We start from the raw sequence: 11,857 nt of genomic DNA on the forward strand, positions 1-11,857 counted from the left end.
AATTTAAATTTTCAATTTAATTAAAAAAATAAAAAACACATTTTTTTTCATATACTCGCGTTTTTACTAATTTATAAATTGCAGCCGTGCTCACTAACTAAATTTGTATCCGATCTGCGTGATCTCGTAATCTTCCAGCGAAAATCAAAGGAGTAATAGCTAGAACAGCGGCACCGAATATAATAAGAGTATTTCTAAACTCAAATAATTCAAATAATAATCCAGCAATAACAGGTCCAACAAACATTCCAATTGAATAAGCCATATTCCATAAAGCATAAATTTGACCGTAAGCACCCCCACCCTTTTGCGTAACATAATGTCCAAGTAACGGTAACGTTGGAGTTGTTACTATTGAATAAGTGGCACCAAAAAATAATAAAGGCAATACCACTAGCCAAAATTTACTTGGTAGAGAAATTAATGGAGTTGCTATACCCATTAATATCATACCTATACCGCATGTTCTTCTTTGTCCTATATAAAACGAAATATATCCCACTGCTGGCGATAAAAATGTTGGTATTGCTATTGCAATAAATATTAATCCAATCAGGGATGCATCTGCATCAAATTCTTTACGAAGGTAGATTGGAAGAATGGGTTCAAGTCCTAATATAAGAAAGAGATGAAGAAATTTTACACATCTTAAAAAAAATCACCGAAAATGTCGACTTTTTGATAATTACCAGCCAGTATACTAGCAACAACAATAATAGCTAAGCAGATATTAATAATGTTCCAATCAAAAATTAAATTCCAAATGGAGGGAGATTGTGTGTGAAATTCTTGATTCGCATCTTCTATATCATCATTAATAATAGAATTTTCATCAACACTTTGATATGTTGATAAATCTGAAGGTTCAACTATCATTGATATAACCAGGAAACCAAAAAATGCCAATATGGCACAAAAGAAAAACGGTGCTACATATCCCCAATATTGATAAAGTAATCCTCCAATTAAAGGCCCGATAATGGCCCCTAATGTATTTGCTGATAATACTGTTCCCATAACTACACCAAGTTTTGGACCTGATCCAAATCTGTCTGCCAACATAGCTAAACTTAGTGTCCTATAATCATCAAACGCGCGCATTAGATATAATACTTTAACGGAAGTCTAAACGTAAGGAATGCGCATACCATGATGCACCGCCAGCAGCACCTTGAGCGATACGAGCAACAACAAGTTGCCAGTATGAATTAGCAATTCCAAATAAGATTGAACAAATCGCGAGACTGAGCATACCAAACATCATCGGAATCTATTAAAAGGATATAAAATTAACTTTATTTTGTGATTGCCTGAGAGGAAAAAAGACTTTTCTTGTTTAACATTTACTTTTCTAGTATGATATTTATCACTTAGCACGGCAAATATAGGAGTAGAGCTTAACAATCCAATAGCTAATAAATTAAAAAAAATAAATATACAAACTCATTTAAATACATATACAAAAAACCTAAATTTAATTTAATTACCATAACAGCCGAAAAGAAATCCAATAGACTTAGAATCACGACCAAGTCTTTCATGAACGATAAGTGGTAAGATAGGTACCACGATACCATAAACGATCATATCCCTAATGTGTAAATATAAAGCTTATGAAGTAACCGCATATTTATATATTATAGACTCCGTTATAGAATAGGATAATATTACAAATGATTTTGATTACATGTCAACTTACGTGAAAAGAGCTATTGAGGTTACAATAATAACAGCAGTAGTTGACCTACGAAACCTACCGAACCATCCATATAGTGGATATTCAGCATTTATAGGATTATCTTCATGTCCGTTTAATATATTCACCTCCGTAGAGTCAATATTAGATGTATTGAAAGGCGCATCTGTATCTGATAATAAAGCTTCTCTTTCATCTCTATATGGTGATGTCATTTTTTAATGTAAAAATATGTTTCAGATCAGAAAAAATCATCTATTTTTTTTTTTAAAACAAAAAAAACCAAAAAAATAAGGGATACCGGATAAATAATTTGAAATTTTGACAACCGATCTCGGAATAAAGTTTATTATAATTTTCCCACGATATAGTTGATTATGAGATGATCTGTGAGTAAATATCCATATTTAATTTTGCCTTCCCGATTTTACCCATTATTTATAAAATAATGCTGTCTCTTTCGAACCTTAATAAGCTTCTTCTTGTCACTTTTTTTAGTATTTAACACATAAAATCCGGTTGTAATTTTTTACACGCAATCGAAAATATTTTAATTGAACTTATATACAAGACTATTGATGCTACCACAACTCCGAGTTTTTATGAATTTCTTGATGAAATAAACCAACAATGTGAAACATAACAGAGTTATTCGAAATTTCTTTTGATTTCGACCAAAGAAATGATACGGAATCAAGTTAGGGTGTTATCATAGTTGTGTCAATTTTTGATATTACTTGTGATACTATGTGCGCCAAAGCTTATCTATGTGCTATCAAAGAATTTACGTAATTTTTATAGAGTACGAGCGTTAATTAATTAATTCACATGTTAGGATGTCTCAAAATTATGACGTGCTGAAGAAAAAGAAAATATAATGGTATGTTTCTTTGTAGCTGGTAGTTTTTTTTTTAGCCAAATTTATAAAAAACCAATATATGATATACAGTGTTAGTATATCATACTTCTAATTATGTTTACTTTATGCATCGAAAGTTTCGGTCACGTATCGTGAAATACAAGTATCTCTCTTAGATTATGACAGTTAATTCAAATCCGCCAGTGTATAATTTTTAAAATAAATATCCAATAAATATATATTGAAGTAAAAGTCAATTTTTTTTTGTCTAATTTATAATAATTTAAAATTTTAAGAACGGATTATTGTAGGAAATTAATGTGATCTATGTATAATTCATCTTTCTGGTTCAAAAATAATAAGGAAATAATTTACATAATTTAATATTAATTTTCTAATTCTAGCTTTTCCAGTTTTCTTACTATTATTTTATATTTTTAAAATTAGCTTAAAAACACCAGATGTTACTTAGCGCCCATCTAAAGGCACCAATATTTTTCGATAAATTAACACTTGTTTCCTCTTTATTTGTATCAAAAAACTTACCTTGTATTATACAATTTCAAATAATTACATTATTCAATGAATGCCGAGGGATGATTTACACCAATAGGCGGAAACGGGTTAATTTCACTCAATACTAAATACATTTTTTGATAGGAGAGATAGCCCCTTATAAATCCCTGTAAGAGAAAAAAAAATTGTGAATAGTTTGTGATGGCCAATTTTATTGCTAAAATAATTAATAACCTTTCTTATCATCTCAGCGACAAACCAAATTACTTCGGTCATTTCCACATTTAATCCAACAAATTTTAACGCTATATGAAATTTTTCAAGTGGAATTCTTGATACTCGATTGTTTAGAATATATCTATTGTTTAAAAAGAAAAAAGTTTACTATATGACGTGTGAAGTTATGAAAATTTTATAGTGTATAGATACTAACACTTTCTTAAATAAACTTCGAATTGAAATTTCGCGAGCAAGTTCGACTGTAAGAAAAGTTTCATGTGCGACTAATATTTTTTCCTTTTGTAATAAAGCTTCTTCAAATTTTTTAACATTGCCATCTTTAATAGCATCAATAAATGGCCCATAAAGTTCATTTATTGCAGGATACCTTGATAATAACTCTCGTGATGGTAAAACGCCTCTAATTAACCAAACAGGAATAAGATAACGAAGAATAAGTTCTTTGTTATTCTTCTCAAATCTTGGACACCTTCTAAATGCAGCTACAAATCTTTCTTCAGCCTAATTAAAAAAAAAATATTAATCACTAGAATTCTTGCAATTTTGAAAATAAATATGAACATTACCTGTTGATATGCGGCTTCTAAAAATAAGAGTCTACCATGATAATATAAAAAAGTAACTTGATGAGGTTTTGGATACTGTCCAAGATTCGGTAAATCCTGTACTTTTATTGATCTTAAAATATTTGTACATAAATTCCTTTGTCTAACCTTTAATAGAATGATGATGATATTTTTAGTTTTAAAAATAAACACAACCACATATTTAAGATTTCTTTACCTTAAAATAAGTTTTAAATGCAAATCCTGCCATATAATAAACTCCCCATTTACGTGATGTATTAAGAGGAGATCTGAAATTAATTTGTTCAATTAATTTAATAAATTTACTAAAATAAAAATACAATCGCAAAACAATAAATAAATAATAAAACCTGTCAGTGATACAAGTCGAAAATCCTTTGTTTATGTTTCGAGCTGCTTCGTCTAAGCATTTCGGGTCTTCATCATTATCTATTAAGTAATCGTCAGCCTGGATCAAAAAAAAAAACAAATTAGAGAAACTTCAAAAATATACATTAGAATACTTAAAAATCATTAACGAATAGATAACCTACTTAAAAATATTGTTGGCTGTTATTACCTTATCTGCAAGTTCTCTCGTTTCCCAGCAAATCATATATAAAACAGGTAGAATCCAACGGGACAGGTTTGACGCTAGCCTGAAAAAAATTCTATTTAAAAACATTTAGTTAATTTAGTAAAGGATTTATTTCAACCGTTTATAACAATGAAGATTAGAACTATAAATAAAGGATACATAGTCATATTATTATGTTCTTTGTAAACTTCATAATAATTATTTTTGTGAATAGCTAAAAGAACTTTGAAATATTGTAAAATAAGTTCAGCCCAAGGATTTCCAATTATACGATGAACATCCGCTTCCAGCTTTTTAGGCTATATAATTAATTCTTATTTAACATAGGAGAAACATAGTTTTGATTTGATAATTTTATTCGCTTACATTATTTTGTGATATTTTTAAAGTAAGATCTTTAACGTGAGATGCAGCAGTAGATAAAAGTACTTTAATACCGTCTCCGTCTTCAGCAGATGCGCAACTTTGGAAACTATCATAATATATTTTCATATTCATTTTGTCTGAGAAATTGGAATGAAGAAATTGTGATGATTATGATGAGAGCTCTTTAATTAAGAAATAAACATCAACATCATGTGAATTATACAAGAATGGTATCTAAAAATATTTCAAATAAACTATTTCGAAAATTCAAATATGACTCCAGCAGCGTAGCGCAGAGGAAGCGCGCGGGGCTCATAACCCCGAGGTCGGAGGATCGAAACCTCCCGCTGCTATATAATACCTATTTTTTTATTTTATTTTTTTGATTTCTGCTACGCCAATTTCAGCATTTACTTAATTACGCAGTTTTACGCAGAAATGAAACAATTGAGTTTCAAGTTTTTATTTTTATCAGAATTATTCTCTCAACTTTCAAAGATATTATTAAAGTCCTAAAATGAGCTGGTAAGTCAAAACATTTCGGCTAATAATAACACAAATGAGCTTTTTAACCTCCTTTTTTGTCTGAAATTGCAGGACGAGCTTCAAAAAATCTGTTAATCGTACTGGAACAAAGGTATTCAACAAATAGTTTTCGCTTCTTTTATTATATTCAAATAACTGATTCAAATTTTTTTTTTTATATTAATCAGATATCACAAAAAATTGGTGCAATTGAAAAGACCGTAAGTTTTAATAAAAAAAATATAAATAGTTTCTAAACCAAATAACATAACAAAATACTATTTCCTAGGTTGATCAAGATTTCGATCTCGAAGAACAAAGAATTAAGAGGTATTTAATGATTTATAATTTAAAATTTGCATCAAAATATTTATATTAAAAATATATTATAATTAGTCTTGAAGCAAAATGTGAAAAACTTCATAAAGAAACTAAAGGTTATTTAGAATCAATGAGAAGTAAGTAATTAACTTGAAACTTTTAAAATAATAAAAACAAGATTAATTTTCAAATAATTTAATTTTATAGCTTTATCCTCTGCACAATTGAGAATTGCTGAGACCGTTAATCATTTTTACGAAGATTCAAGTGATAATTCATTGGTTGGAAATAAGTACAAAGAAGTTATAGATAGATTAGATCATGATTGTAGAACATACTTGGTGGGTTAAACTATTTAATTTTAAATAATCAAATTAAATTTGAATCATAAACTTAATTATCGATTTTTATTAATTATTTTTTTTAGGATGAACCTTATCGTCGTACTGTAAATGAACCTATTGGACGACTTTGCGATTATTTCCCAGATATTAATGAGGCCATTAAAAGACGCAATAATAAACTCTTAGATTACGATAAACAACGTGCTAAAGCTCGCAAATTAATTGAAAAACCGCCGGATGACACAACAAAATTACCAAGGGTAATTTTCAAAATTTTTAAATTTTTTAAAAAAATTTCAAATTCCTCATGAATAATTTTTTTTTCTTCTTATATAAGGCTGAACAAGCAGCAAACGAAGCGCGTGAAATGTACGAGTCGCTTAATAATCAACTTTGTACCGAATTACCTAAATTAATTGATCTTAGAGTTCCTTATATAGACCCTACATTTGAAGCTTTGGTTAAAATTCAATTAAAATTCAGTCAAGAAAGTTATGATAGCCTAAATAGTTTAAAAAATCATTTTCCTTCTAATAGCGAAGGACCTGTTGATAATAACGTTGATGCTGTTTTACAACAAATGCGTGATTTAGCTATTTGCGGAATGAGTTAGAAATCTATTTATAGGATTCGGAATATTTAGAATGAACGATACTTTATTTTTCGTTAATTAATAATTTGCAAAATAAATTTTATCAGTATTAGTTAAAATAATTAATTTATATTAGACAAACGTAAATGATATTTCTCTTTATATTTACAGTTACTATTCATTTTAATAATGTTTTGAGAATTGAAAATAAATTTTCCTAAGCTTTACTTAAACCATCAGCATACTGAAAATCTTTAGAATTCTCATATTCATACATATCTAATGCTACTTCACAACTTTCTTTGACAACCCTTTCATGATCGTCTTTGAATTTTTTCAATGCTGGTAAACAATCAGATGTTGCAATAGAACCTAATGCCTCAGCTGCTTCATGTCTAACCATAGATAACTCATTCATATTTTCCAATGTCTTAATCAAAGCAGGCACACTATCTGGACTTTGCATTTGTCCAAAAACATAGGCTATTTCATGTCTAAACAAAGCAGAGGGGTCATTAAAACCTTCGGCAAGAGCTAATACAGCCTCTTTACTACCTAAGTTTCTTAACGCAAACATTGCACGATATCGTTCAAATAATGGTAACTTTGTTTCTAAAAGGATTTCACGAAGTTCTGTTACTGATTGAGTTTTTACATTTGGTGGTGCTGGATCAATTGAGGTATACGAACTAAAAGAAAAGAAAAGAGATTAAAGATTTTTATGATTTAAATTTTAATAAGAGAAAAATGTTTATTCAACCTTTTAGGAATATCCTGCTTATTATTATCATTATCAATTTCATATTTAATTTTTGCAATAGACAATTCACAAGTTTCTCGAACAACTGCATGTTCATCATTCAGATACTCTTCAAGGATATCTAAAGATGACGGATCTCCAATTGCTCCAAGAGCCTCACCTGCCTTTTTCGATTTATAATAATACGGATGAGTTATCGATCTATTATAATATCTATTATAACAAAAAAAAAAAAAAAAATTATGATAAAAATTACCTCATGTCTAACCATAGGATCTTCAGATTTATTAGCCAAGACCGTACGAAGCACAGAATTTGCATATGGATTCTTTATTTGACCCAAAACGTATGCAAGCTCGTGTTTTAATAATGCAGAATCATCATCAAAAGCTATATATGTATATATATATTGAAAAAAGAAAAGAGATATATATATCTATAATGTTTTTCAAAGAATCATACCTGTGACACGAAAATAAATGATTCATTGTTTTTTTTAACTAACCTTTAGCGAGTATGTCTATGCTTTTCTCGTCAGCTAAATTCTTTAAAGTAAAAATGACTCTAAATCGCTTATGTAATGGTACTTGTCCATTTTTGTTGATAAGGATTTTTTCTAAATTTTCATAAACAGCAGGATCGGATTTTATAGAATCTAATGAAGTTGAAGGAAAAATTTCTGTGGATATTGTCATTTTGAGTTAATAAAAAAGTTTTTTACCGAAAGAATATAATTTAAACAAAATAGATGTTTGTACAACATCTTAAAATAACAATGATCCAATCATTGTATTATGGGATCTTACTCATTATTACTACATTAGTAAATAGATGTAAAAAACTCTCTCACATCATTAATCGTTCTTTGTAAATAAAGTAAAAATGCAAAGTAGTAATACAAATAATGAAGAAAAACTCGCCGCTGGCAAACAAGAGAAAGATCTAGGCAACGAATACTTTAAAAAAGGAGAAGTGACGGAAGGTTTATAATAATTTATTTTATTTTTAAAACTTTGACCATTACAAATTTGAATTTGTGCCTTATGGTTGTTATATGTATAAAAAAAAGAAAGATCACACCTCAAGTTAAGCACCTCGTAAATAAAAATACAATTTACTAATAAATTCATTATTTTTTTTTTCTAGCTTTGCGACATTATCATCAAGTCAGTAATTAATTTTTTCTTTACAAATATTTATTTTTAATAAAACAATGGTTTAATATTGATAATAAACAACGCATTATGATTTATAGGCTTTACTTCACTTGCATGGTCTGCAGAATAATAAAACTTTTGCTGTTTTTCGAAAGGAACAGGAGGAAGAACCTAAGAAAGATCCTATACAAGAGGAAATTATGAAAACCACGAGTGTGATTTATAGTAATATTGCTGGTTTGTGTTGAGTGTTTTTATAAATCAAATTATCTTGATCATCTTTATTTGATTTAATTAAATATATTTCTTTGTTTATAAAAACAGCATGTCTTATCAAAAATCAAAAATGGTCTCGAGCAATTGATAGTGCGAATAAGGTATTAAATTATATTTGAAACATTTTAATGATAATAACAAATAAGACAATTATACTTTACGTAATTTGTATAGGCTTTGAAGAATGATCCTGATAATACAAAGGCTTTATTCCGTCGAGCTCAAGCTTATATCAATGAAGGCAATACGACTAGAGCTCGAGAAGATTTAGAAAAATTATCAGCAAAGAACCCTGAAGGTAAGAGATATGAATCAATCTATTTTATTATTACTTTACCTTTCAAATAAATTTTTGACCCACATTTCTTTTATTAAAAAGATGCGGCAGTTAAACGCGAATGGCATAATCTTAGATTGAAAGATAAAGAACAAGATGAAAAACAGCGTAGAGATTTAAAAGGAATGTTTGAACGTAAGTGGAAGTCAGAAGAAAAGGAAGAAGGAGAGAAGAAAAGTGAAAATAAAGATGAAAAATTAACAAGTACCGCTGCTGGTAGCTCGAAAACAAGTGCAATGGAACCTCGTTTTATTGAACTTGATGAGTAAAATAATTATAAGTGGTAAATTTTATTATAATGCAGTTTTAATATTTCTTAACAATTATTATACCTTTTAACCTATCATTACACGATTAAGAAATTATTATTTACTAAATATATATTATTATTTTTTTTTGAGAATTAGGCTGAATATCTTTTGCTATAAAGCGTTAATTATAAACAATGTATCTCACGTGATTTAACGATCTATATTAACATTATCTCACGTGACTTTACTATTTTTTTTTTTTGTGTGTTAAGAAACTTTAGAATTCAAGAGTTTCTGTTTGTATTTTTTGTTAGAATTTGTAGTAATGCTAAATTCAATATTATAAATAAATAAATTTCGAATAAGATTAATTTAATAAAATAAACAGTGAATTAAGTTTTATTGATTTCTAGATCTATTTATATATATATATATATATTCTATAATTAGTGACAAAAATAAAAAAGCAGGGTTAACAAAAAAGAAACCTGATATAAGAAAAAGAAGATAATCATTGTTTGTTTATTGTTTATTATTATTTTTTTAAAATTAAAAAAAAAAAATTAGGAATTGGGCGAAATGGCAAGTTAAAAAAAAATCGTTTTAGAACGCGATGTGATGATTACGAAATGTTTATATTTTTTTCATGATCTAAGTGTCACCATTTGTCACCATACAAGATACAAGAGAATTGATGGCATGGAATACACATGTTAATGTTTTTTTTTCACGGCGAGATAAAACAACCTGTTTTCCAAAAATAGTACAATAAATAAGCAGAGAATAAGTGTAATGTTAAATATGTAACACACAATTTATATATATAATTTACACTGAATCACTGATGAACAGTAGTTGCAGTTAATTGAAATACATTGCACATGAGCAAATAGCAAACAAACAAGTGTTTTTTTTCTATCTTTTTTATACGGTATTGGTTATTTTTTTTTTCTCATTTATTGTTTTTTTGTTTATTATTTGTGACCGACAAAGTTCAAATTCAAGAAACATGACAAAATTAGCTTTTGATTTCGGTATTTCCCGTGTGTGATCCCATTATTCTTTCGGAATTTTTTTTTAAAATCAATAAAAAAAAAAAAAAAGAAATATTAGGTATGGGCTTGCATGAAAATAAAGGATTTTGGAACAAACTTGGGTAAACGAATACGCATCTCATTTAAGTACTTTAAAAACCCAAAAGATCATCATCATATTATATCATATATATCATCTATTTTTTTAATGTAACTCAACACCTTAATGGATAATAAATGATAAAACTAATTATTAATGAGAAATAAAAATCATGTAAATTTTACAGTATTTATTGTATTTTACAGTTAATTTTACGAAAGACGCGTTATAATGAAAAATTATTTTTTTTTCACGTGTGTTAATATTGTTAGAGACGATAAACATTACGTATACAAAAGCAGTAATCATCCATCTAAAAACCAAAAATCTGATTGGTGAAACTTTATAAATACTTTTTGGATACAGAAATAAATAAGATAGATAATGCGTGATATCATACAATTATTAATATTACCAATAAAAAAGTTTTGAATAGGTGAGATGATGTAAGTAGAAGGTTTATCAATATTATAAAGAGAGAAATGAGAAGAGAGAGAGAGAGAGAGGAAGAGAGAAAAATGGTTTAATTTATTACAAAAAAAGATGTATAAAAAAAGAAATGATGATGATTGGTTTTCTTTGTGATTAAGCTTAAAATGATGATGCAATTATATCAGGAAAAGATCTCCGATTTGTAATGACATTAAAGATATGCAGGGACTTTTTTAGGGTTTTGGTAAATATTTATTTAAATATTTACAAACTTTTACCGCCCGCACATACCAAAGGCGTTCATCCTCGTTAGTGATCACACCTTATTTAAGAATGACGGGACATAATTAAACCTGGTGATATTTACAAGTTTTATTAAATTTATTGGTTGATCAGATGTTTAAATAAACGTATATATTTAGAATTTGTTATTATCGATACTACGCCACTTTCACATGATATTACGCCAACCTTAAAAACTTTAAATTGTGTTCTTAAATATTTACCCTATGTTTTCTGGTTTCAGATGCGTTCTTTACCTACGTAATATTCGGCCAAGTGAGTAATTGTATATTTGTAATTGAGTAGAGTTTTTTTTCTATCATTAGATGGGGTTGTATTCCCATTAGTTGAAGTTTAGTTCTGGAAAAGTTCGTTATTTGCATGTACTTAACACAGCCACCTGTGACATTATTAAGTAAAGTGATGACTAAAATTTGTTACCTGCGTTTAAATATAATTGTATAATTATATGGAATATAAAAATTTGGAGAATTTTTTTTTTTTTTTGTTCGATTTGTAATTGAATTTTGTAATTGAATTTTGTCATTGAATTTTGTCATTGAATTTTTGACAAAACTATTCCGGCTATGTTTAATTAATTTAAA

The 11,857-nt window shown here is 28.0% G+C and overlaps 5 protein-coding genes across 5 annotated transcripts; 2 read left to right on the plus strand and 3 right to left on the minus strand.

Annotated features, from left to right (window-relative positions):
- Positions 1 to 97: 97 nt before the first annotated feature.
- OCT59_013166 (uncharacterized protein) lies at positions 98 to 1,911 on the minus strand (the record flags this gene model as incomplete). The annotated part of the gene is made up of 6 exons (XM_025317899.2): positions 98 to 612; positions 690 to 1,078; positions 1,149 to 1,270; positions 1,348 to 1,412; positions 1,488 to 1,591; positions 1,700 to 1,911. 6 exons carry the CDS (start codon positions 1,909 to 1,911, stop codon positions 98 to 100), a joined length of 1,407 nt encoding a protein of 468 aa, XP_025177410.1.
- Positions 1,912 to 2,770: 859 nt separating this feature from the next.
- On the minus strand, positions 2,771 to 4,973 carry OCT59_013167 (uncharacterized protein; the record flags this gene model as incomplete). Its single annotated transcript, XM_025317898.2, has 9 exons — positions 2,771 to 3,238; positions 3,306 to 3,429; positions 3,505 to 3,812; positions 3,878 to 4,024; positions 4,095 to 4,167; positions 4,249 to 4,346; positions 4,458 to 4,548; positions 4,635 to 4,774; positions 4,842 to 4,973. 9 exons carry the CDS (start codon positions 4,971 to 4,973, stop codon positions 3,131 to 3,133), a joined length of 1,221 nt encoding a protein of 406 aa, XP_025177409.1. The 3' UTR covers positions 2,771 to 3,130.
- A 317-nt stretch (positions 4,974 to 5,290) lies between these two features.
- OCT59_013168 (uncharacterized protein) lies at positions 5,291 to 7,016 on the plus strand. Its single transcript, XM_025326189.2, has 8 exons — positions 5,291 to 5,366; positions 5,439 to 5,478; positions 5,555 to 5,587; positions 5,656 to 5,696; positions 5,763 to 5,824; positions 5,895 to 6,028; positions 6,115 to 6,291; positions 6,369 to 7,016. Exons 1-8 carry the CDS (start codon positions 5,359 to 5,361, stop codon positions 6,642 to 6,644), a joined length of 771 nt encoding a protein of 256 aa, XP_025177408.1. The 5' UTR covers positions 5,291 to 5,358; the 3' UTR covers positions 6,645 to 7,016.
- Positions 6,673 to 8,078, minus strand: OCT59_013169 (uncharacterized protein; the record flags this gene model as incomplete). The annotated part of the gene is made up of 4 exons (XM_025317897.2): positions 6,673 to 7,312; positions 7,384 to 7,547; positions 7,640 to 7,773; positions 7,889 to 8,078. The coding sequence occupies 4 exons, from the start codon at positions 8,076 to 8,078 to the stop codon at positions 6,841 to 6,843; spliced, it is 960 nt and encodes a 319-aa protein (XP_025177407.1). The 3' UTR covers positions 6,673 to 6,840.
- A 127-nt stretch (positions 8,079 to 8,205) lies between these two features.
- OCT59_013170 (uncharacterized protein) lies at positions 8,206 to 9,757 on the plus strand. Its single transcript, XM_025329173.2, has 6 exons — positions 8,206 to 8,365; positions 8,530 to 8,549; positions 8,639 to 8,777; positions 8,865 to 8,917; positions 8,991 to 9,114; positions 9,196 to 9,757. The coding sequence occupies exons 1-6, from the start codon at positions 8,266 to 8,268 to the stop codon at positions 9,420 to 9,422; spliced, it is 663 nt and encodes a 220-aa protein (XP_025177406.1). The 5' UTR covers positions 8,206 to 8,265; the 3' UTR covers positions 9,423 to 9,757.
- Positions 9,758 to 11,857: the final 2,100 nt, after the last annotated feature.

This window comes from Rhizophagus irregularis, chromosome 20, assembly GCF_026210795.1.
Source record: "Rhizophagus irregularis chromosome 20, complete sequence".
NCBI classification, from domain to species: Eukaryota; Fungi; Glomeromycota; class Glomeromycetes; order Glomerales; family Glomeraceae; genus Rhizophagus; species Rhizophagus irregularis.

Excerpts from the sequence above, each read along its gene's own strand:
- OCT59_013170 (XM_025329173.2), top strand. The coding sequence starts at position 8,266 with ATGCAAAGTAGTAATACAAATAATGAAGAAAAACTCGCCGCTGGCAAA. Across the intron at positions 8,918-8,990 it reads CAATTGATAGTGCGAATAAG|GCTTTGAAGAATGATCCTGA; the intron begins GTATTAAATTAT and ends TAATTTGTATAG. Across the intron at positions 9,115-9,195 it reads ATCAGCAAAGAACCCTGAAG|ATGCGGCAGTTAAACGCGAA; the intron begins GTAAGAGATATG and ends TTTATTAAAAAG.
- OCT59_013168 (XM_025326189.2), top strand. Across the intron at positions 5,825-5,894 it reads TTATTTAGAATCAATGAGAA|CTTTATCCTCTGCACAATTG; the intron begins GTAAGTAATTAA and ends TTAATTTTATAG. Across the intron at positions 6,029-6,114 it reads ATGATTGTAGAACATACTTG|GATGAACCTTATCGTCGTAC; the intron begins GTGGGTTAAACT and ends TATTTTTTTTAG.